Source organism: Loxodonta africana, chromosome 5, assembly GCF_030014295.1.
Source record: "Loxodonta africana isolate mLoxAfr1 chromosome 5, mLoxAfr1.hap2, whole genome shotgun sequence".
Taxonomy (NCBI): Eukaryota; Metazoa; Chordata; class Mammalia; order Proboscidea; family Elephantidae; genus Loxodonta; species Loxodonta africana.
Window position 1 is genome coordinate 75,477,624 of NC_087346.1, and position 26,986 is coordinate 75,504,609.

Sequence of the window (26,986 nt, forward strand, 5' to 3'; positions counted from 1 at the left end):
GAGGCAGATCTCTCTAGAGAAAAAAAAACAGGTAAAAGCACCTATATTTAATGTTCTCAAATAAAGGTAAAAAGTGTTCATGTTGGCGGTGCAGAGGCCAAGCTTAGGGCTATTTCCATTAGCCTGAAAACTGTTAACATAACCTCCCCTACCCCATTATTCTGGCTCCTCTAGACTAGGAAAACCATCATATAAAGCAACAGAATTTCTGTGTTAAACTGATATAATTCTCCAATTTCTAACACATAGGGGCAAACTCATATTATAGAAATAAAAAGACAGTGCTTTAAATGGTAAGTGTGCAAAGCAAGGCTAGGATTCCTTTTATGCCTATTTTTCTTTTGGTCATTTTGCCCATTTTTCTTTTGGAGTGTTTGGCCTTTTCTTTTTGATTCACATTGAGTTTCGTAAATTATAAAAACTAGCCATTTGTCAAATGTGTAACAAATATTTTTTTCCAGTTTATCATGGGTTCATGGATTTTATACTTTCAATGATTTAAATTCAGTGGTTAAGTGTATTGCTCTTTCTTTTATAGTTTCTGGGATTTAGTGCCTAGCTTATAAATTCCCCGTCCCAATCCTATAAATACATTCACACTATTTTTTTCCAAGCACATTTATGTTTTATTTTTTACATTTAAACCTTTGATCTTTCTGAAATTTTAACATAAGGAATGAGGCAGGGAACCACTTTATATTTTGTACCAAAATGGCTAAGAAATTGTCTTACCATTTATTTTTCCCCACTGAATTGAACTGCCATCTTTATCATATACAAAACATCAAATATATTTATACTGACCCTCTTTTCTAGTTTATTGATCTATATGGCTGGAGACTATGGCACAGGATATTTAAAACGCACAGAATTACTAGAAAATTTTGAATTAAAACAGTGTTGAGGGGTGCTATTTAAATATTGCAGCTTTCTAATATATTTTAATACCTAATTGGCTAGTATTCCCCTTCCCTCAAATCATACTTAATATAAAAAGTTAAATCATAGTATCTATCAAAAAAGAATGAAAAAATCTTAAAGTAGGGTGGAAGAAAAACAGATATCTTTGGAATCACGGGACAATAGGACTATCCCTTCTGACATTACCTTAGTTGCTTTCTTTTAACTATTTCATAATAAAGTACAGCTATTAAACAGGGTGGCAAGATAAGCTATAATCTAAGACTAGTAATACTTTGACTCAAAACAACAACAGATCAGAATATCTGGATTTCAAAAGTACAAAGACTGGCTAATTAAATGGCATGCTGTAAAGTTTTTCCAGAAATTCTGGTTTCCTTAATTATGTAAACTCTGCTTTTGTGCTACTGAAAAGCTTATCTAAGAGTTTAAGACATTAGTCTAAACTAATCTGTAATGACACTGCTTTCATTCTTTTAATAGTCTTATAACCATCTTTTTCACATTTTATCTTCACTATCATTTCACAAAACTATAACACATGAAATAAAAAGACTAGGTTTTTAGGTAAAGAGGTATAAATAAAAAAAAAAATTTTTTCATAAATTTTACCAAGTACTTACTTATTAAGCAATGTATGTTATGAGAGTAGCGAGAATTGTCTGGGATGGTGAAGGTGCCATCACAGATAGCAACCTGACTCTCACCAAAAGGAAGAGTGAAGAAACAAAGTTTATACAGTAAACACCCCAGTGCCTGTAAAACAGAAGAAGCATTAATATCAGAGCTAAAACAATCAATTTAACCATAAGACATAAGGACAGTCAAAAGCCAAAACAGAAATGTGTTATTGAAAAAACAAAATTCTAATGTTTTTATACTGGATCAATCTTTTCACAAATTATTGGTTAACCAATCCTTAATTATGTTTAATTTTTCAAAAGACATTCAACTATATTACTTCCAGGTTTTTCTATCACATGTGTGGCTATCTGACTGAATCAGAAGCTGTCAGAGAACTCTAAATTGTGAATGATGTTAACCAAAGTAGTAATGGTTGAGTCTTTTGGAAAAAGAAAATCATAATTTTATTTCTTCCACAAGTAAAATATATATTTCGTACACAAACAGCATGTAACCAACAAAGTAAGCACAAGGCTTCTTCCAAGAGCACTTTTTAAAGAGTCATAATAAAATATGTTTAAAAAGACTAGGATTTTAAATACGGTTAACCAGCACAGTTAACTTATTAGACAACCATCAATAAGCACACGTCATCACTTCATATATACTATAAAAATTAGCTCTCTATTTCTGTCCATAATCCTATAATTTTTATTCTATATTAGTTATATTTGTAACCTGGGTAATCTATATTAAAGTTCAAAATGGAAAGGCTCTGTCTGCTTAACTTGCATGGCTTTATAAATAACACAGCATCAATAAATCTACCTGCTGACAATGAAGCAAAATACCCTAAAAAAGAATTGTACCTGGAAAAGTAGCAGAAGTTGTTTCTGGCTAAACCGCTAACAGCTCAGACCTGAGCAGCAGTAATAAAATGTAACTGGCTGCTCAAGAAATCATGACTTTGTTACAAGAAGCGTCAACTACAAGCCTTACAAGTTTAAGGAGCATTTTCAATCCTAAACAGATGGTATAAAAGTATTATAAAATTATCCAATAGTTAGTATATAATTCTATCAGTAATACTGAAATGTGGGCTTCTACCTAAAAATGAGCAAATCAGTGCACATCGACTTAGCAGATGCAGCTAGCTAACAAGTACGCTCTTTCATAAACACTATGAAGCTAATAATCTACAGGAACACCTTTGTGAACTCAGCAATATTAATGTGGAAAACATTTTCAATATGATAGCAGTCTCTCAATGAGAAAAGCTATTAAAAAAATAGGAATTCCAACAAATTAGTTCAAAAACATTCACACTTGGGGAATGTATCCTATGTCTAACAGAATTATAGATGATGAATAGAAATAATTACTTCGATTTGTTGTTTTTTTAATTATGATTCTTCTATAAGATATTTTCAAGATTTATCCAGTAATGGCACATAAGGCTCCCTTAACAGTAGTAAAAAAAAAAAAAAAACTGCAATATCTGCATTAAATTACACTTTTTTTTTTTAACTATCCAGATGACAGTCTGACAGTCTAGGCAAAACAGATCTGCATTTAGCCAGTTTTATCTTGTCATACAAACTTTTAGTAATGTGTCTTGTATTAAAGTAATTGCTGCAGAGATAACAATCCAGATAATTTTAGCACTGTCAGGACACTTAAGACATAAAGCTCAAATACTCTGCTTCACATAGTGTGAACACGTGAAGTGTCCTAATTTTTTCACACCAAAGCCATTTCTCTCTTTATCCATTTGGTATAATGAGAACTGTTCTAGAAACAGGACAGAACAAATGGCCTGATTTTGAATACTGAATATTATCATCTTCAATTTTCCTCATTAAAAAGTAACATAAGCATCTCCTACTGAATTTCCTAAATGCTTAATAAAATCACCATCTTAGATCTCAGAATAAAAATGTCCTACAATGGAAACTCCCAAGTTATTAAAAAAAAAAAAAAAAAAAAAAAAAAAAACTTCCAAAATATCAAGTGCTCAATATTAACTCCATGAAATAGGATCAGAAATGATTCTAATTGAATACTGTTTCTGGATATTCCAGAATTTACACTTAAAATGTTGTGGCATGCTTCTATTTCATCTGAACTAAGTAAGACAAGCATAAGGATGGCATCATGGAAATTAAACATCTACCTCTTTTAAGCATGTAAACACAGATATTGTTTTCAGATTATTTTTTCTTCTTCTTTATTTTATCTTTGAGTATGTATTTGTAATTCTACAGCTATACCCAGTTATCCATTATAAAAACAGTAACTAATCAATAATGGTCTAAAATTTAGAAGTATCACTGACAACTTAATATGCTGCCTGGCATGTGTACTAATTCTGACAAAAAAAATGAATAAAGTAGTAGATTTCTTCTTTGTGTTAAGATATTAAGTTATAATTGTGTGCTTAAAATAAAAAATAAACCAATTGCCCTCAAGTCTATTCCAATTCATAACGACCCTATAGGACAGAGTACAACTGCCCTATAGGGTATCCAAGGCTGTAAAATCTTTATGGAAGCGGACTGCCACATCTTTCTCCCACAGAGTAACTGATGAGTTTGAGCTGTTTACTTTTTAATTAGCAGCCAAGCGCTTAACCACGGCACCACGAGGACTCCATTGTGAGCTCAGAGAACTTTTTTTTTTTTAATTGATCCTTGATGATTTCAAAAAAATAATGTAGCTATGTCTATTGTTTGCTCTACTATTGAAAAGATCTTTGCAGGTCATATGGAATTCAAGAGCAATCACAAAATTAGGTCAAAAAAGACCTCCCAGATCACCTCTTCTAGTATCTTCTGTTTGTAAGTCAGAATCCAATTTAATTTGCTTCCTGCACTATACATAAGCCCTCCTTACTATAAGCCATTTAATAAGCCACATGTTACTGCTGTGGAAAACAAACGAGGACTGAATTATACAAGCTGGTGATCTATTTTTTTTTTTTTTTCTAGTGAAGTGATCTATTAGCAGCATCAAATTAACTAAACAGAACTTACTGACAGTTTGATTCAACCATGAACATGCTTAAAATTCAACACCTTCATATTTTAAGAATCTGATAAAAATGTGTATGGTATATAGACAGATGAAAAGATATCAATGATATTTTTTATTGTATTGCAAGAATATTTGTCTCTCTAAGATTTTGTTTGGCACCCCACCTCAAACAGGGAGGAAGCCAGGAGAGAAAAACCAGAAATATTCATTGGGTTTCACATATTATGTTCAACTACTTTCTGAACATTATGGGTTAATAACAGTATAAACCTGACTTCTTGTAAAGCCTAGAAATATCTTCAAAGTAGTAGTATTCTCCCATACCTAATGTGACTAGTGGTAGCGGCTATAATAATTGTTGAATTTAAATTAATTCACATTTAAAGTATTTTCCTGCTAGCTTATTAAAAAAACCAAACCCGTTGCCATTGAGTCAATTCGAACTCATAGTGACCCTACAGCACAGAGCAGAACTGCCTCACAGAGTTTCCAAGGAGCGCCTGGTGCATTAGAACTGCCAACATTTTGGTTAGCAGCTGTAGCACTTAACCACTACATCACCAGGGTCTCTAGTTTATTAAATATAACCGAAAAGTATTTTATTTATTAAATGAGTTCTAAAAAGGTGTTGGCGTTCTAACATAAGGTAAACAAACATGATCTATCTCGATAATTCAATCCAGACGTATACACTAAATTATAACAAATCTTAATATACAGAAACCAGTCAACAGTGTGTTTATAATTAGAAAAAATTTTTACTCACAGTAGTTTCCATTCATAAGATCCGAAAGTACTCCAAAAAACAACTTAGTGTAATTACTTAAGCATTATGCCCAGCTCTTCTGTACTGTGGTCAACCAAAACCCACTCAGTAAGAAAAATGTTAACACTCATATAATCTAAATTCTAAAAACTACTGTGTTCTACTCTGTCCTGCAGGGTCGCTATGAGTCAGAATTGACTCAACAGCAATGGGTTTTTTGTTTTTGTTTTTTTTACTGTGTTAAAGTTACATTATAGGGAAGTCCTTTAATCTGTTTTTTTGTTTTTTACAGAAGCTTTTAATCTCAGGATTGAAAAAATAAAATGCTTTAATATTTTTCTTCTCCTAAATAAGAAAAGCTCTACTTTATACCACTCTCTATATATTAGGAAATGCCTTTTAAGGGTGGGGGTGGAGCCTGGGGGGTAGTCAATTGAACTCAGATTTCTTAATTTAGCTAGAGCAAATTCCAGCCTTTCTTGGCCTTACCCAGATATCAGCCTTGGTGGTGATAGGTTTCCCTCCATAAAGGTTGATCATTTCAGGGGCTCTGTATGACAGAGTTGTATACCTGGCAGTAAATAAGTGAAATGGAATGGAGATATAAAAAAAGACAGACACTACATTGATTCTACATGAAATACTACCAAAATTTTTAGGTTCAGTAACATTACATAGAATTAATACTATAAAAAAGATCCTTAAAACCCTGTCAAGGATTGAGCAATATAAAACATTTTATTTATTTAATATTAGAAACATTTTAAATAATGATGATGCATAGTTTTCCTTGAATTTCTTATTTGAAATAATACAATTTAACTATAGTAGTCTCCTTATCAAAATATTTTAGTCCATTAATTTAAATGAAAATTTCTACCCTCTCAAATAATTAATTCATGTTTACTAAGGAGTTTGTTTTTATGGACTCTAACATACTTCCTTGAACAGAGTAGTAAATCTTGTTTGGGTTTGGTTTTATAATTGGCATTGTTTTAAAAGTAATCTAGTTGACATAATTCTAACTACACTAACAACTTAGTAGCTAAGTATACTTCTAACACTGACTGCCATCATGAACTATTTTGAATTAAAAGATACTATGAACAAATATTTACAAATATAAAAACCCAAAATCCAATTTGGAACAGAACATCTTAATGAAGCTGTATTCAAATTTCATGGCAGAAATTATCAGAATATGGATATACTTCCTATTCCTATATCATGGCATAATTTAAGATTCATTTTGAGTGTTTAAATATTTTTTTTTTCTTAAAGAAGTATCTAAAACCTTAACATTCTACCATCCTGCACTTTCCAAATGAGCCTGACTAGTGAGACATTCTGAATGATCCTACTGTTGAGGAATGACCTAAGAAGCCAGGATATATAAGTGGCATGAGGGCAGGACTTTTGTTCTGTTCACTGCTATACCCCCAGCACCAAAAACTATGTCTGCTACATTATAGGCACTGAATAAAGACTTGTTAATTGAATAAACCGATAGCCAGCTAACTCCTCAACTGAGCCACAAAGTACAAGAACCCCTCATGAACTTGGGTTCATCACTAATGCAAATTCAACTAAACTTTATGCCACAGACTATAACAGCAAAAAATGAAAACTTCAAGCAAGTCAGAGAAGTTTGAGCAGGATCCTATAGCAGCGATGATGATTTTATCACAATTCCATAACTTTTTTAAATATTATATGTGCGTACATATATCACTAAGAAGCCAATTCAATAATCCATTGTCCTTGTGCTCTTTGGGACATTCATATGTTTACTGAGGGGTCTGTTTTTATGGAATCTAACATAATCCTCATAATCTAACATAATCATCATAGAATGGGCCACAGTAATATCAGTTCTATTTGAGCTATTCCTGAAATGCTGCAGTTCAAATGGTAGCTCCTATATAGTCTTAAACAATTGGAAACTGTGAGGAAGTGATGAAAGGCAACTTAGATGAGACAAGTATTGAGAAATTACTATTCTGACAGATCTTTATGTGTTCTGTATCATTTTATAAAGGTAATGGGAGATTTACAAACAGTTCCATTTTCAAAAACTGGAAAACAGAAGTCAGGAAAAAGTTCTCACAGATGCTCTGACAACCATGGATTAAGGAAACACTGAGCATTACAACTTACACTTCTGCCAGAGAACTTTCCAGTATCCTATTATAAAATAACTTTATACAGTTTTCACAGTCTTTGACATATAGAGAAATCAGTCTTTAAATTATAAATATGAAGTAAAAGCATAAATATTTTCAAATAACTAATTTTTCATAGCAATTAAGCATAAATCTTCAGTATCAGTAAAAGCACAGATATTTAACTGAACTCAACAATCACTTTAAACTCCCTTTAATGATTCCACTCTACTACAGCTTATTTAACAAATTTCTTTATAAATCTGTTTACAATGTAGACGAAAAGCTGCTATATTCACAGTAAAATGTATTTCCTACTTAGCTAGACCAGACATAAATTAATCTGTTTCTGTGGCATAGAAACATTTTGAAGAAATCTATCAATGGGATATCTAAAATTTGTATTGGCAGAGCTGGTCAGACTCAAGCTAAAATTTCCATGAGACAAAGAGCAATAAAGATGGCACTTACTTTTTAATTTCTTCTTCTACTACATTCACTCCATCTTTTTGAGGATTAAGAAATTTGTTAGTGGCACTGCCGAAGTCACAAAGTACATAGTTTCCACTATCATTCAATAAAATATTTTCTACCTTAAGAGAAAAAAAAAAGTAATTAGTAGTGTTTTCAAAATAAAAATTATCTTTTTAAAACTCTACTTTCATACAATAAAGACTGAAGGGTTTATGCCACGTGTGTGTGTGTGTGTGTGTGTGTGTGTGTGTATCTAAGACATCTAAAATGAAGGACAAATGAACCAGAACAAAAATATACTACGTCTACTGTTTCTCCTACTAAGAGCAAGAAAGCACTTCTCCCTCCCCATGATGGTTTGTGCAGGGGCCAAGAAACCCTAAATCCTCTCCAAAACTGCTTTTATGAAAGAGATCAGTAACAGGCAGAGTCCACCTCATCTCTCCTACTCTACCTCCATTTTTCTCCTTTAATGACATTTCTGTATATCTATAAAACCAAAAAACCAAATCCACTGCCGTTGAGTCAATTATGACTCATGGCTACCCTTTTGGACAGAGGAGAACTGCCCCATAGGGTTTCCAAGGAGCGCCTAGTGGATTCGAATTGCTGACCTTTTGGTTAGCGGCCAAGCTCTTAACCACTATACCACCAGGGCTCCTCTGCTTATCTATAGATAAGTAATAATAAAAACCATTTAAATTCTACATCTGATTGATTCCTAATGCTGTTTTTATCTAAAATGTACTACACTGAAGGACACAAATTTGACTTTATGTCCTAACTTGGAGACCAGGATTTTAGTAACTAAAATAAACCAATTACATGCATAGTTTCGACGGCAGTGTGTTTTTTTCGGAGGCAGTGGGTTTTTTTGGGATGCATAGTTTCCAGAAAATGAGAGCGGGTTCACAGTCCAGCTCTGTTACTTCTTAACATGTGTTACCTTTGACAATTTGCTTTAATTTTCTTATCTATAATATCTACTATATGTGATACTTGTGAAAATTAAATTAAAACTTGCAAAGTGCTTAGAAACATTTTTGAAGAAATCTATAAATGGAATATCTAAAATTTGTATTGGCAGAGCTGGTCAAACTCAAGTAAAATTCCCTTGAGATATGTGCAATAAAAATGGCACTTATTTTTTAATTTCTTCTACTACATTCTAGAACAGTATCTGCTTTATGAAAAAAACTCAAATGATATTATTATTGTTATTTTTATACAGTTTTCACACTTTTTTATGATACATTCTTAGATGAGCAAATTCATTTCTTTCCACTTTTTCAAATTACTCATGCTACTGTTTCTCTACTGGTGCCTTTCAGGTGACTCAATATAATGCGATACAGAAGAAGTGTCTGGAAGCAGACAGTCCTAAGTTGAGTAATGCCTTCTTCTTAGTTTCCTCAACTATAAAATGCAGACAATGCATAACTGTCTTGCTGAGTTGTTATGAAGCTTAAAGATTAAACAGTGCTTGGTACATGGTAAACACTCAAAAATATTAATAATAGCCCTTTTAGTTCTTAAGTTAACAACTACTTTAAAACTACTTCTCTTATTTTATAATCTTTCTTCTATATCTCCATTTTGTTGTTGCTATTGCTGCTAGATGCCATCAAGTCAATTTCAACTCATAGCAACCCCATATGGCAGAGTGGAGCTGCCCCATAGAGTTTTCTTGGCTGTAACCTTTACGGAAGCAGATCGCCAGGTCTTTCTTCCACAGAGCTGCTGGGTGAATTCGAACAGCCAAACTTTTGGTTAGAAGCTGAGCCCTTAACCATTTGTACCACCAGGGCTCCTTATATTTCATTTTAGCCTACCTTTAAAAAAGGATTTAAACACAGATGCATGACTGTATAAATTTACACATCTAAAAAGAACTAAACATATGAAATACCAACTGTACAAAATCATGCAGTTGCAGTTCAACTTCTGAATTTTAAATGAAGAAGACTCAGCTGAAAACATGAACTTAGTCACCTAAAGCACAATAAAATAAATACCACTTAGCTGTACATTTTCATAGGGTGAAGTGTATATCATATAAATTAGATCTTAATGTAACAGGTAAGCATATGAAAATAAAAACATCAACTTAGTATGAAAAAGTTAATGAGATATAACAGGAAAAAAAATCACACCAAACTATGGGAGAAAAGGTAAAAGTTGCATATTCAGAAGAACTGAGATGAGCTACACTAGTGACCCTGGTTAAGGGTCTGTCATCATGCATTTCAGTCCTGTCTGGGGCCTACATTCTTTCACCATAAGGTTCCCTGGATGGTGTTTTCATAAGTTTTGTACAATCATTCAGAATTGGGAATCAATCATTTGATAAATATCTATTGAGTCACTGCTGTCTGCCATGCACTGTTCTAAATGCTTGGATACATCACTAAAAATGACAAAAATCTCACCCATCATGGAGTTTACATTTTAGCAGAGAAGACAGACAATAAACAATACATAGGCATAATACAAATGTAAATCATACAGTATTTTAGAAGGTGATAAGTGCTAATAAAAGGTAGAGCAGGTAAAGAGTAGGACTGCCTGGTTGTAATTATACATAGGGTGGTTCAGCATAGGACTTACTGACAAGGAAAATCTAAGCAGGCTTGAAGGAGGGAAAAGAATAGCCATCAGGATATCTGGACATAAAGCATTTTAGGAAGGGAAATTTTTATAATCTTAATGTTTGTGGGAATCAAAAAGGACATCTATAGCTCTAAATTATATCTCTGGCAATGCGATGCCAGGAATATTCAATACCCTTTTGGGACTTTTTCCAATGTAATAACTGGATACAAAATACAAAGGGTCAAGAACCCACAAGAAGATAAAGTGACCTTAAAGACAATCGACTGCAAATTATACATAAAGAACCCACTTGTAGGTCTCCTCCAATATTTCCTGAAAACACCCTGGTACGGATTAGAGCAAATAGGAGGAATGGTGAACTGAAAGGGAACGGTGATGTCAAGGTCACTCAGCCTGTGTCAGTGATGTTCATACTTTGTTCAAAATGAAAGAACAAAGATTTCTTAAGCAAAGATTTTTGTTCAAATGAAATCTTTTAAAGAAGCCTACTACGTAAAACAGGGAAGCAGAGTAGGAGGCACAAAAGCCACCTCTAGGGCTGTGCTAGAAATCTCGGAGTCATGGAAAGCACAGTCCGTCTTCTTCACATGACCTCAGGAAATGTAGAAGAGGACAGAGAAACTAATCTGGATACAGGGGATAAAACCTGGTTTATATGACAATAGTCCAAGGACATTTTAACTCCACAGTCTAAACCTTGTTACTTGATCCATTAAGTTTTCTGAAAGCATTACCTTCAGATCCCGGTGAATTATCGGAGTCTTACACTGATGCAACCTTGCAACAGCTTCACAGGTATCACAGAATATCTGCCACACTTCTGGTTCCGTAAAACCTGTCTGCAGCTTCTTGTTCATCTGATTCACTACCTGACCAGCTAACCAAAAAAGTAGTTTTGAGAAGACATACTTTTAAAAAATGAAGTCATCACAAAAAATAAGAAATGCCCTTAAGGTCTCGATAACGGAAAACTGGGTTTTTCATAATTCTTATACAAGGATGCTTATTATACCATATGTTATTGATTCAATGACACTTTTTTTTTTTTTTTTCATATTTTTACATCTCCGAGGTCAGAACACCTTAAGATAATGTCCTGCTAATGCTCTTGGGCATTTTTTAACATCTTAAGGTCTCTGAAATCAGGGTGTATCTTATAAACAATGGTGTCTTAGATTTACTGAAATAGTTTTTACACTGTTACAGGCTAAACAGCGGTGAATGAAAGTAAGTTTTCTATTATCACAGAATTTACATTCTAAAGGTAAAGACAAACATTAAATAATTACATAATCATATACAATAAGAATATGAGAGACTTTAAAATGGAAGCCATAAATTTATACTGTAGCAGGAGCATGGAAGGAAGAGATGGCCTAGCTAAGGAAGTGGTATTTATGTTGAGACTAAAGGATAGTTAGGAATTAACAAGTCAGAGATTTAGGACAAGCCCAATGCCGTCAAGTCAATTTTGACTCATGGAGACCCCATGTGTGACAATACAAATGATCCTCACGGTTTTCCTGGCTGTAATCTTATGGGAAACAGATCACCAGGTTTTTCTTCCAGGGCGCCACTGGGTGAGTCTGAATTATCAACCTTTAGGTTAGCAGTTGGGCACAAACCATTTGCACTGCCTAGGAATTAATGAGGCAGAGACTGGGAGAACAACAACAGCAAGTAACATGCACAAAGGCCTCCAGTTTGGGAAAGAGTTTGATGACTTGGAATAATTTAAAGAAAGCCAATGCATACATAGTCTAGGAAACAGAGAAAAAACGAATGTGAGAAGAGACTGATGAGGAGACAGGGATGAGCCATATTTTGGATTTTATCTTGAGAGACAAGGAAACCTCTTGCGATGCGATGGAATGCTTTTGTGTGGCCTTTCTTGCCATGGTCTTGTAACTCCCACCAAATGACTGGGTGAGGCAATGCTAACAAGGTATATGGAACCCTACCAAGGGGATTGGTCAGTTCTGCCATCCTGCTAGGCTTAAAAAGAGAGCCAATTCCACAGCAAAGAGAAGATCCCACCAACACCAAGGAAGAACAGCCAGGAACAGAGATCGCGCCAGGAGACAAAGAGAGAGGAGTTAGAGCTGGAGAAGCAGTGGCAGAGAAATGATGGCAGGAGATGGCGCGGTGGCTTCCCGGCCCACAGAGCAAGAAAGCTGAGTACCTTTGGGCAGGAGGTTTGCTGGCACAGTACAGTGCCTCTGGGCACTTATCAGCAGAGCTAAAAGAGTTTTGCAACACTTGCCCCAGCAGGGCAGAGGCTGGAGGCCAGAGAGGTGTGCCTGACAGTACAAATGGGAAGAGACTGTCCTGACAAAACTGTATCCTGAGCATTTCCAAACCTGAATTGTAACCTGTTACTTCCCTAACAAACCCCATAATCTTGAGTATTGTCTGTAAGTTCTATGTGGCCATTGCAATGAATTATCAAACCCAGCAGAGAAGCAGGGAGTGCCATGGGAGGAATGGTGTCAGAACTGGTACACATGGTGAGGAGTTATGTCTGACCTCCACTTCACAGGAATCAGGCTTGGGCTGCTGCTCTTGATTCTCCTTTCCCCTTTTAAAGTTAGAGGAGGTCAGATGCCGACCCCATGCCATTTTTACACCTCCTGATCTGACCTTTTAAAATATCTCCCTAATTAGGAGAAGAGAGGTGGCTGCAAGAGTGGAAGTGGAGAAACCAGTTAAAAGGCTAATGCTCTAGGCAAAGAGATAATGGAACAGAGGAATTTACTAAATCCAAAGAGACACACATACACCATTGAACCCTAACAGGATTATTCTATATTACAACACACTATAATGAGATAGCTAATGAAAATTCTTAATTATCAAGAAAAAGTTAATCATTATATTTTAAGAACATTCTAATAAAAATGAAGTTAGGGAATGCAAAAAAACAAGCTTATATTAACTTGAACCTTTCCTTTAATAATACATAATCTATAAGAAGGCGCATGTACACCTGTTCCTTTTATTGGTGTTATCTAAACATCAAACTCCTGTGTTTTCTGAAGTATTGGTTTTTCATTTAGAATTTTAAAATAGAAAGGACATTCAAATATGCTTAATAAATCCCCAATCCCAAGTCCATTCCGTTGTGATGTCCTCACAGTACCTAGAGGCTCCTTCCTCTATCTGGTTTGTCAGGCTCTCCGAGTCGATCTATTCTTAAACTGGTTTTAAGTAAAAATTAAACAGAATGAAAAATACTTCCTTGGTGTTCATTCACATACTAGAAATACCATTTCACACCTAAACAAATCATAACCTTGAACTCATTCCAATTCTTCTAAACTTTCAATTTTGTAATCAGCGAATAAATTTTAAACCAATGTTACTTCCATTCAGAGATCTTTGGGCCAGAAAACCTGAATCACAAAAGCCAAGTCTCCAGAGAAAGGTAAAAACTGTATTTATTTGAAACACAATTCAAATGTAGAAGCACATAAAATTTCATCATTTAACATCAGAGTTTTCCGAATCAGGCAAAATCAGTAGTACCAGCTCACCAAGCTCATTCTAAAGCAGTCAACCCACAGATATTATAAGCAATTAATAAATGCCTGTAGTTTTAAGCTACTGAGTTTTAGGTTTTTTATTTTTATTTTTTTAAAGCTAACAGATACGAGTCGTGGGTTGCACAAACGGTTAAGTGCTTGGCTACTAACCAAAAGGCTGGCAGTCTGGATCCATCCAAAGGTGCCTCGGAAGAAAAAGCTAATAGATACATTACCCATGCGGACTTCTGTAAAATACTTCCTAAAAAAGGAAAGTGCTTCTTTTCACAAAGTAACAGGAGCATACTCAAAATATCAACCCTGCTTTTTGGAAATCTGATACCAAGAGCACATAGATCTCTCTTTAGACTATGTATCAGAATATTAGCACATTAGGCAGTGCCAAACCATGAACTTAAAAAGATCTAGCATTTGACAAAAGATGATTTTAAACATTTGATACCTGAAACCATTTAACTGGCATATCAGCTATATAACACAATGTGCCTGAACTGCACACACTGCATCAGTTCCCCTACAAAAGTGCCTTCATTCCTAAGCAATTTTATATAATACAATTAGGTTTTATAAAGTAAAGTGAAAATATTTGCTCTCCAATTCCCCTGCCTCACCCCCCCCCCCAAATCATTTCTTCGTAGGAGAAAAAGGAGCTTATCTAGTCAGAGAAAAAGAACTGAGCATGCTCCACTCGGGCCCTCGGGATTCCTTCTCTTAAGATAGAACTGCTCACTCAGAAGGTACATTCCGATCTGTGAACATATGCAGTAACCTTAGCTGGCAACACATTTGAAGAAAACTTCCGACATGAAAGAGCATAATAACAAAAAGGAAAAGCATTCAGAAAAAAAAAAAAATGCAAGGAACAAAGGAAAAATCTTTTTAAAAACTATAATATCCTCAGACAATAAAAGATTTTCACCTAAAACAAGATCAAAGTATATTTTTAAAAAGATCAACCCTGAAAGAACAAAAAAGGGTTCTTGGAAATTAAAAATAAGATAGCAGAAATACAAATTTCTACAGAAGGGCTGAAAGATACAGGTAAGCAAAAAGCAGAATAAAAAAGGGAAGGAAAATAAGAAAGAAAATTAAAGGATTAATCTAGGAAGAGTGACATCCTAAAAATAAAAAGTCCAAAAAGGGAGAATAAAAAAAGTGGAAGAGAAAAAACTGAGTATCCAGCAAAAAGGATTTTTTAAAAAAGACCCACATCAAGGCACATTTATCTCGAAATTTCAGAATCTTAGGGATAAAAGAAAAACTCTGTAAGTATCCCTGGAGGAAAGAGGTCACACAAGAAGACTGAGGAAATCATTCATAATGGCATCAGATTTTTCAACAGCCAATTCTAAGAAAAAATGGAATAATGCCTTCAAAATTCAGGCTTAAAATTATTTCCTGCATAGAATTCTTTAGCCAGCCAAAATAAAAATCAAATGTGGGTGTAGAATAAAGATATTTTTACATACACAGGGTTTCAAAGCTGTTCCCTCCCATAAATCCATTATCAGAAAGCTACTGAAAAATGTACCCTACCAAATGAGGGAGTAAAAACAAGGGAGAGGCATGAGTATCCGGGAATCTGAGACAGAAGGAAGGCAAAGGGAACTCCCAGGATAACAGCTGTGTTGTTCAAATGTAAGTAGGAGACCTGAAGTTTCCCAAGGGATGTTTTTAAGGGGGAAAAATGAAATTAATCAAATATTAAATGTCTGAACATACTGCATAAACATCTGCAATTCTATTAGGGGGAATGTAGGGCTAAAAAAGTGATACATATGAAGAAAATCAGGGAAATAAAAAATGAGGTTATCATTAACATCAGGAAAAACAAAAAGATGTACAAAAAAGAAAAAGCCATTATAGACTTCCATATGATACAGCTATAATGGCAAACAAAATAACATAAACACTGGTTATTGACTTAATCCAAAAACTGAGACTATCCCACATTAGGAGTAAAACCCCCATCTTTTTCTGGGGGCAATATCTAAAACATAAAATCAAGAAAGCGCTGGCAAACTTTCTTTCAAGAGCCTCCTTATATCCAAAATTACATACTCTCCCTGCTTTTCTAAGTTCCTTCTTTTTATACTCTATGATCTCAATAAAACTACAGATCTCATCTAGATAGTGCTATATAGAAACATGTAATATGAGAAAATACATCTCAAGGATTTGAGAAGAGAGGAATGGTGGGGGCAGTGGTTAGTACTAATTAAGCCATAGTTTAATAGTACTTTTGGACTTTTTAAACCACATACACTAATTGTTGTTGTTAGGTGCCTTTCAGTCGGCTCCAACTCACCATGACCTTATGTGCAACACAATGAAATCTTGCCCTGTCTTGCACCATCCTCATAATCGTTGCTATTATTTTAATAAAAATTCAAATTTCATGTAAAATAAAGCTTGCTGATTCAATTACCAGATCAAAGTAACAGAAACAATACAATGTCTTCCTCAAAATATAGCTTAAGCTTAAGCAATTCTTCTACTTTAAAATAAAATTTGCCCCCCCCCCCCAATTGAAGCTAATTTGGCTCCTCTATTAAAAAAATATCTCTTGGGTGACAAACTCATCCAATTGAGTTTAATTGATTCAATTATCTTTAAAAAATTACGAGTAGCAAGAACTATTGGTCAACTCCAATACAGCTAAGAATTAGCACCACAAACACTAGAATTCAGGAAATGGGGTAGAAAAAAATCAGTATCTTCTCCCAAAAGAGGTCACAATGCTTTAGAGTAGAGAAGATATCTTTTATAAATAAGAGAAGACAACCAAGAACATCTATTTTCATATTATATACAGAAATAAGTTACAAGTACTTCACAATAGATATGTGAAGTATTGATTCACTTCATTTTCCTTCATTCTTCCCTCCTTACAAGACTGCAATAAATGAGACCGTATTTTCTTCACCACTACATCACTCTCTTCCTCCAACCTTCAGAAAACTACAAGAGTTCCTGAATGGAAATAACAATCACCAACAATTAGGACTGTCTAAATATAAACCAGGGTTCCCTAGACCCAAATTGCCAGATACAGCCTAATAAATAAAGCAGTTTTGTAAAAATTGGATTAACTGCCCCCTTCACACACATTAAAGAAAATAAATTGTTAGGTATTTTTTATTATTGTTATTACTCTTAAGGCACACTATATGAGTAAATATTTCTTTTAAAATACCACATTAGGCCCAATAAAATGTGGCTTTCTATCTTCTGATATTCATGATGGGACTCAAAAAAACTACATAATACAGGCTTATAAGCATTACAGATCAAAATGCACCCTCTAAAACTATTACATTTAATATGATTTAAAGATAACATAGTAGGGAGCTGGTAAATTCTTATAACAGTAACAGTGACGCATTAGGTTTTTCTTAGTTGGATTACAAAAAATTGTCTAGGGAGCAGGAAGTATAACTGTTCTTTATCTATTTAGATTTCCTCTTTTAAACCCAACAGTATTTTTCTGATTTTTCATTTAAGATTAAATTCTCAAGTCATCACTGCAGCAACTATGACTAGATTTTAAATATTTTTCTAACAGCCTTCCTTAATTAGGCAGATAATTAAAGCTGAGGTTGCAATAATAAGCGTCTAAAATCAGGTGACAGCTGCCCTGGGAGAAACCAAGACACACATTAACCTATTTTAAAGAGATTTTTTTTTTAGTGTAACACAAATGCAGAGAGACACTTACTCACCTCGGCAATATTCCATCAAGATCAGCACTTCCCATACATTATCACTAACTGAATTAACAGCACAGTCCAAATAACCCACAATATTTTTATGACCAGACAGCTCTTTCTGTAAAACAGAAACAAAATGAGGAAAATCGGAGAGGGGAAAAAAAATCTTAAAGCTATATGGTCAGCAATGGCTTGAAGCATAATGTATTTAAAGTATTTCAAAAAGTAGGAATTAGACACACATGTAGAACCGGACATATTTCAATCAACCAAAGACTCCTACAGTTTCAAATGAAAGCTTACTTGCACATGACTTATTTTTTAACAAGCACATTTTCAATAATTACATTTAAATTCAACCAAGAAAGAGGCAGGTCACCTTAAAGTAATGGTCTCCAAAAGAGAGTATGCAAGTTAAAGATGGCTTATTTATATTTATTTTTAATCTAAGAAAATAAATTAAGCTCTAATATTTATGAACAGTTGTATTTTCACTTGTTTGTTTTGCATTCAACATATTATAATTTACGTGTACCTAGTTAAGTGGATTTATGTTTTTTTTTTTAATACTATTAATCAGATAAGCTTTAAAATGAACAAGGGCTACAAAGACCCATAAATTAAAAATAATACTAACAATACAAGCACAAGGAAATAGCAGAAAAATGACAGCTTGGACGCTTTTACTCCTGGTATAAAATAGCTATCAGCTTATAGTAAGGTTAAAAATAATAATGACCTAATCAGTTCTATCCAGAAATTAAAAAACAATTATCAAAATATTATTTTAAATAAATCTACATCCATATCATTAATAATAAACCAGTTTTAACTATGTAATATAATTTGAGACACTGGCTAATGGCAACTAAACGTGAATAATTTATAAATAAATTACATAATGGGACATAGGTGATCAAAAGCCTTGGAAGACCACTGCACAGGATTTGAATGCTGCTGCTGCTGGGGACTGTGTTTTACATGTCTCCAAATCATACATATAAATTCTTTGAAAGGAAGCATGTCACAGCAGTACAAGATCTGGGCACAAATAAGGGAACTTAGTCTAAGCTTAGCCATCTTGGGGTAAACCCTTTAACCCTTTTGACTAAAACTTACTTTAAAAAAAGTAAATCTCAAAGTCTAATCAACTGTAACCTAGCTAACAGAAACAACAAAAGGAGAATTAAGAAAAATCAGGTTCTATAAAGGAGTCTACTTGAACAAAAGCAATTGCAGTAGGTGTTGGTGAAGATAGTTAGGCTGACATGAGATTCAAACGGTGAGTGAACTAACACTACTGCTGAGCACCCACTACGATTCTAGCACCATATAAACTGATTTGTTACTTATCAAGTCATTTAATTTCAATACTACAATGCAATTAATAATAAATGCTAATTTTCCTGATAGCCTACTATTATTTTACTCTATATTTACTAAAACCTAAACTCAAAAATAAAAACGTCTGAAACTGAAAACTGTAACATATAGATCCTTTTAATGAATGATTTCCCTATTTTATCTTTAGAGTTATAGTCAACATTGACATTCAAATTACTCCTCCTCCCTGATACCCCAAGTTAAACAGAGTACAGTTAAAATACAGTAACGCAACCTAACCAGTCTCTTTCCAATTCTCTCCGACCTATAAAAGCATATTTAGACTACTAAATGGTCCTCAATTTCAGACAGAATCTCACTTTTAGAAAAAGATATCATTTCACACAGAGCTTCTGCAGGCCTAATTACAAAACCTATTAAATGGCAATATTCTATCTTTATCTAATCTCAATGACATTATTAGATGCTCTTCATCTGATATATTAGAAGGTGTCAGTGTTTTTCAAAGTTTTCATTATTATATATACTATTACCATCTTATTTAGGAATTTATTATGGAGTCCCTAATTTTTTTTTTTTTAAGTGGTATAAACTCTTAACACACTAAGCTGCTAATCAAAAGGCTGGAAGTTTGAGTCCACCCAGTGGTGCCTCGGAAGAAAGGCCTGGTGATCTACTCGTGAAGAAAATCAGCCACTGAAAACGCTGTGCGGCAGCATTCTACTCCGGCACCAATGAGGTCGCCCTGAGCTGAAATCAGCTCAGCGACTGGCACGTATATATTATAAATATCTACTACAGTGTAAACAAATTGTACATTCACTTAATATCTACCAACTTCTTGCTATTAAGCCCTATATTAAACAAGTTAGTGCCAGCACATTTACGTTAACATTATATTTATTTTTTCAATAAATCATACTTTCCCACCTAGCAAGGTAACCTCATGCACATAAAGGGCCTGGTAATTCTGAGTTGGAAATATCATTTAATGTTTCAGAAATTCTGAAGGCACAGATAATAGTTTCTATTTTTTGCTCTTTTTATGCTGGAGATGAGGGGGGGAAACATTGCTTTTTAGACCAAAGTTGGTTTAAAACATTAGCACTTGATTAACATTGTACCAGTTTAAAAAAAAAAAAAAAAAGAGGAGCCACTGAGAGAATTGCAAGTAAGCAACCCTAAAAAAAGGAGGAAATGTTATTTTGTAAATTTCTAACTGCTTCAAGTTAAATGAGTGGCTGAAAGTTTCTTTAATGGTCTGTTGTTTTTTGTTTTCCTAACAGTAAAAAAAAAAAATTCCTTTGCTGAAAATTACAGGGTACATAAGAAAAACAACCAGATTTACAGCAAGATTTTAAAAACAAAAAGCAAAACTAACTGTTGTTTGTCAATACCAACACATGCAGTGAATGCATAAGGCCCGCGTGGGAACATCAAACTCAGGGCAGTGGCTTCTTTCTGGATGAAAAGGGCAGCACAGGGCCACAGAGAGGAATACACAGGAACCTCAACTATCTCTGCATGGTTTTATTTCTTAAGTCTGATAGCAAAGATATTCATTACATAATTCTCTGAATTTTTTGTATACTCAAAATATTCCAAAATTAAAATGGATTTTAAAAAAGAAAACAGGGTAGCAAGCCTGTCAACTACAGCAGGGAAGGGAGGAAACAGGAGAGAAGGAAGCTATTTTTCACCCTATGGTTACAAGGCATGTACTATAAATTCTCAGAACATTTTCCAGATTAATTTAATGATCTTCAAATGTTTTCCAGATGTACATAAACAATAAACAGCTTGCCTAAAATCTGTTTATATTATCGTGCAAAAAAATATATCCCAAAGTTCAAAATGGAATTTCTCTTTTGCTTACCATAATTGTAATTTCTCTTTTACAAATGTTGAGGTCTGACATGTTATTGACATACATTCGTTTCAATGCACATCGGACGCCACCATGAGTCCGCACTAGGAAAACTGTAGAGAATCCACCTAAGAGAACAAGTACCAATTAATTACAAAGAATCAGAAATTACTGCCCAAATCATATAACAGGTAGCAGATAGCGCTTTAAAAAAAAAAAAAACCCATTGTCGTTGAGTCAATTCCGACTCATAGCGACCCTACAGTACAGAGTAGAACTGCCCCATAATATTTCCAAGGAGGGGCTGGTGGATTCAAATTGCCAATCTTTTGGTTAGCAGCCAAGCCACCAGGGCCCCTTAGAAAAAAATAAACAATGACTGAAACCAAGGCAAAAAGTAAGTATAGAAAGATTAAAAGCCAAAGCACTGGGTTCTTATACCAATCATGAAATAAAACTTAGAGGGTAACATGCTTCTCAAATGATAACTCTTTTACAGCTTAAACTACTAAGATTTCACTTTTCACAAGGAATAACTATGCAGCACATGGAAAATGTCACAACCCAACTCTCTATTACTATAGTTTGGCATATACTAGTGACTGCCTACCCATCAGCCTCCCCTCTTTCTGTGATGACAAAGCACTGATGTTATCTGATACGAGAAATCAAGGGGATCAGATGGGCAGGTCCTTCCTCCAGGTCCAGAGGATGAACTTCAATTGTTCTAAGCCAATCACGGGAATCTCATTTCTCCTTATCAGTAGTAACTGATTTAGTGGTGCAAACAGTTAAGTGCTTTGCTGCTAACTGAAAGGCTGGTGGCTCTAGTCCACCCACATCCACTTTGAAAGAATGGCCTAGCAATCTACTTCCAAAAAATTGGTCACTGATAACCCTACAGAGCACAGTTCTAGTCTAACACACATGGGGTCACCATGAGTCAGAAGCAACTCAATGGCAACTGGTTTTTTTGTGTTTTATACACACACACACACACACACACACATAACTGGCTAATGGGACATAAGGGGAAGTCTGCTGGGGATTGCAGGGAACGATTTTTACAGCCAGCAAAGAGAGAAAGTGGTATGCCGAGAAGGCCCTGTTCTTCCCTCCTGTTTGCAAATTTTGAGGTATAAGGATATGATGCTTAGACCTATGACAGCCATCCTATGGCCATGATGGAAAAATGCATCAGAGAGAAAATGACCCAGAACACTGGCATAGCTGCACTGCTGAATTAGGCAACTCTAGAACCACCTCCCTCCAGAACTCTTACATGAGATAATAAATGTCCTCAATATTTAAGCCAGAGTTATTTGGACATTCTCTTCTAGCATATCTTATCTAAAACATATAACTAAAACCAAAACCAAACCAGCTGCCATCGAGTCGATTCTGACTCATACCAACCCTACAGGACAGAGTAGAACTGTTCCACAGAGTTTCCAAGGAGCGGCTGGTGGTCTTGAACCGCCTGAAATCAATCATAATGAGCAATACTCCATCTAATTGTAAATGCCACCCAGGAAACCTCTCAATTATTTTGTACTGATAAAGTTTGTTTTTAAGGTAATGTTATACAGGCTTTGCCAGATCGTGTTTATACAAATGGCCCAGTTTTTAAAAGTAGAAACACCCCATATAAGGTTCATACACCTCCCACTTTTTTTTTTTTTTTTTTTAACAAAAATAGAATCATTAAACATATCGGCACATCTCCTTCCAGGTCAGTAGACATGGCTTAACTCATTCTTCTTAAGAGCTGTATAATATGGCATACCTTGTATATCCCATTGCCATCACATCAATTCCACCTCACAGCGGCCCTATAGGACAGAGTAGAACTGCTCTATACGGTTTCCAAGGCCCTAAATCTTTACAGAGGCAAACTGGCACATCTTTCTCCCACAGAACGGCTGGTGGGCTTGATTCACCAACCTTTCAGTTAGTAGCCAAGCACTTTAACCACTGCACCACTATGGCCACATTTACCACGTACATACCACACTGTAAAGGAACAGACATTCAGGATGGTCCAATTTTTTTTGTCTGTGTCTTGGCATTACCAACAAGGTTGCACCAAAAACCCTTATACAAACATTCTTAAGGACCACTGTTTTTGTTTATGTAGCACAGATTCCCAAAGTAATCAAGTCAAAGTAAAACTAAATTTCAAATTTGATACTGTCAGATTACAGCCAGAAAGGTTGCAGTAACTCCTACAAGCAACATAAAAGCCACTTTTCTCACATCCTCACCAGGGCTTAGTGAAAATTTTTTAATTTTGCCAATTCAATGGGACGAGTCTCTGGCATTATTATTTCTATCTGCATTCCCCTGATTATCAGATAAATCAAGCATATTTACCTCAGTGTTGTGGCCCCTTCTATTTCCTCTTCTGTAATTTGCCTTCATATCACTGGTTCCTTTTTCCTAATGAGTTTTTCCCCCAATTGGTAAGATGTCATTATACAACTCCTCAGTAATGTATAAGAAGTACAAATATGTTCTTCCAGTTTATCATTTGTTTTTTTGTTTTGCTTTGTTTGTTTCACACGGCGGTGGTGGTTGTTGTTAGGTGCTGTCCAGTCAATTTTCAACTCACAACAACCCAATGTAACAGAGTAGAATTGCTCCACAGGGTTTCCTAGGCTCTAATCACTAAGGGAGCAGATCACCAGGACTTTTCTCCCACAGAGCCACTGGGCATGTTCAAACTGCCAACCTTTCAGTTAGCAGCCAAGTGCTTAACCGCTGTACCACTTGGGCTCCTTTTCACAAGGTATATGGTGTCTTTTACAAATAAACAAAAAAACACATCTGTGTAATATCTCTAGAATCATAAAAAAGCAATGTTGAAGAACACACATCAAAACTGCCTCAGCAGCACACAATTGAGGGAGGAGGAACTTCGCTTTTTCTTTACATGCCATTGTAGTGTTGTCATATGGGGTGTGTGTGTTTCATTGATAATTTTCAAAAGAAATAAGAAGATTTAGTTTAAATGAATGAGAAAAATCACTCATCACCTTAAAACAGGTATCGAGGGGAGCAGGGACATAAATGTTATGAACCTCAGCAGGCAGAATGGCTGCAGAGTAAAAGCACCATACAAAAGAAGTCACAAAAAGTCAACAGGTTTCCAACAAAATCTAACTCTGACTCTACTACTTACCCAGAAGGAGTAGTTCTAGATCTACTTAATCTTCTGCTAAAGAAGATGAGAAGTATGCCACCAAGGAACAATTAAGAAACTTAAAATCTACCCACCACTGAAAATTGATTTGCAGTGATCCAAAAGGACCTTAGAAGTCAGCGCCAGATACATATAAATATGTAATGCTGAATTAATAAGTACTTGATAAATATTTACTTGTTCATACAATCAGATCTCCCTATAGATTGAAAAGCATTTCTCTAAAACGAACTCAGACTGATTCCTATCCACACCACATAACACACTAGGTCCTATCAGTTTTACCAATCCCTCTCTTCCACTAGGTGTTAAGCAATTTGAGGACGGCCTCATACGACAGTAAACGCAAAAGGAATAATCGACATGTTTAAAAAATAGCAGTTCAAACAGCTTTGAATTAACCTAACTACAATGTTTTTCCCATGTATACATATATAAAAAAGGAAGGAATTTTTTAAATGCCTTGCTAAAATTTGCGATTGTTAGCCACCATAAAGTCATACCCTGACTCATGGAGACGCAAACAATGGAATCAGACCTTTGTAATCCATAGGGTTTTCAGATCACCAAGCCTTTCTTCCTAGTCTTAGTCTAGAAGCTCCATGGAAACCTGTTCAGAATCACATAGGGTTTTCACTGGCTAAGCTTTCAGAAGTAGATCACCAGGTCTTTCCTCCTAGTCTGTCTTAGCCGGCAAGCTCCACTGAACCCTGTTTAACATCACAATAACACACAAGCCTCCACCAATAGATGAGTGGTGACTGCCTCTGAAATGCATTGGCTAAATATTGAACTCAGGTCTCCCACATGGAAGGCAAGACTTCTACCAATAAACCACCAATGCCCTCTTGCCAAAACTAATGAACATTAATTTCTTTGCTATAACCTGACTACTTCTAGTGTCCAGTTACTAGAATAGCTTTTTGTTGTTGTTGTTAGGTGCCATCCAGTCATCAGTTTTGAACCATAGTGGCCTGATGCACAAGAGAACAAAACACTGCCCAGTTCTGTGCCATTCTCACAATCACTGCTATGCTTCAGCTCATCATTGCAGCCACTGTGTCAATCCATCTAGATGCGGGCCTTTCTCTCTTTTGCTGACCCTTCACTTTACCAAGCGTGATGTCCTTCTCCAGGGACTGGTCCCTACTGATAACATGTCCAATATAAGTCTAGCCATCTTCACTTCTAAGGAGCATTCTAACTGTACTTTTTCCAAAACAAATTTGTTTATTTTTCCAACAGTCCATGGTATATTCAATATTCTTCACCAACACCATAATTCAAAGGCATCAATTCTTCAGTCTTCCTTATTCACTGTCCAGCTTTCTCATGTATATGAGGCAAATGAAAGTACTACAGCTTGGGTCAGGCGCATTTTAGTCTTCGAGGTGACATCCTTGCGTTTTAACACTTTAAAGAGGTCTTTTGCAGTAGATTTGTCCAATGCAATAAATCTACATTGTTTTATTTCTTGACTGCTGCTTCCATGGGTGTTGACTGTGGATCCAAGTAAAATGAAATCCTTGACAACTTCAATCTTTTCCGTGTTTATCATGATGTTGCTTATTGGTCCAGTTGTGAGGATTTTTGTTTTCTTTATGCTGAAGTGTAATCCATACCGAAGGCTGTGGTCTTTGTTCTTCTTCAGTAAGTGCTTCAAGTTCTCTTCACTTGCAGCAAGTAAGGCTGTGTCCTATACATATCAGAGGTTGTTAATGAGTCTTCCTCCAATCCTGATGCCCCGTTCATCTTCACATACTCCAGCTTCTCAGATTATTTGCTCAGCATACGGACTGAATAAGTATGCTGAAAGGATACAACCCTGACACATAACTTTCCTGATTTTGAACCATGGAGTATCCCCCTGTTCCGCTTGAAGACTACCTCTTGGTCTATGTACAGGTTCCCCAGGACCACAATTAAGCGTTCTAGAATCCCATTCTTCATAATGTTATCCATAATTTGTTACGATCCACAAAGTCAAATGCCTTTAAATAGTCAATAAAATACAGGTAAACATCTTTCTGGTATTCTCTGCTTTCAGCCAAGATCCATATGACAACAGCAATGAAAGCCCTCATTCCAACGTCCTTTTCTTAATCCGGCTTGAATGTCTGGCAGTTCCCTGTAGATATACTGCTGCAATCACTTTTAAATTATCTTCAGCAAAATTTTACTTGTGTGTGTTATTAATGATATTGTCCAAAAATTTCCACATCCTGTTGGATCACCTTTCTCTGAGATGGGCACATAAATGGATCTCTGCCAGTTGCCTGGTTGGCTGCCTAAGTAGCTGTCTTCCACATTTCTGGGCATAAACAAGTGAGCACCTCCAGCACTGTGTCCATTTGTTGAAACATCTGAATTTAGTATTTGGTTCATTTTTGCAGCCTTGTTTTTCACTGCTGCCTTCTGCAGCTTGGATGACTTCTTTCAATACCATTGGTTCTTGATCATGTGCTACTACCTCAGATGGTTAAACATCAACCGATTCTTTTTGGTACAGTGACTCTGTATATTCCTTCTATCTTCTTTTGATGCTTCCTACATCATTCAACATTTTTCCCATGGAATACTTCAAATATTGCAACTTGAGGCTTGAATATTTTCTTCAGTTCTATCAATTTGATAAATGTTAAGTGTATTCTTCCCTTTTGGTTTGCTAACTCCAGGTCTTTGCACATTTCATTGTAATACTTTATCTTCTCAAGTCACCCTTTGAAAT

At 35.2% G+C, this 26,986-nt stretch overlaps 1 protein-coding gene across 3 annotated transcripts in view; it reads right to left on the bottom strand.

Annotated features, from left to right (window-relative positions):
* The window catches only part of BMP2K (BMP2 inducible kinase), a 141,608-nt gene that overhangs the window by 68,246 nt on the left and 46,376 nt on the right, over positions 1-26,986 (bottom strand). For all 3 annotated transcript variants that reach the window (XM_023553330.2, XM_003414132.4, XM_023553331.2), the window contains exons 2-7: positions 21,066-21,184; positions 17,858-17,963; positions 11,328-11,470; positions 7,978-8,099; positions 5,834-5,915; positions 1,545-1,677 (exon numbers count right to left, since the gene is read on the bottom strand). In XM_023553330.2, coding sequence (XP_023409098.1) covers positions 1,545-1,677; positions 5,834-5,915; positions 7,978-8,099; positions 11,328-11,470; positions 17,858-17,963; positions 21,066-21,184 — 705 coding nt within the window. The remainder of the gene's footprint in view (positions 1-1,544; positions 1,678-5,833; positions 5,916-7,977; positions 8,100-11,327; positions 11,471-17,857; positions 17,964-21,065; positions 21,185-26,986) is intronic.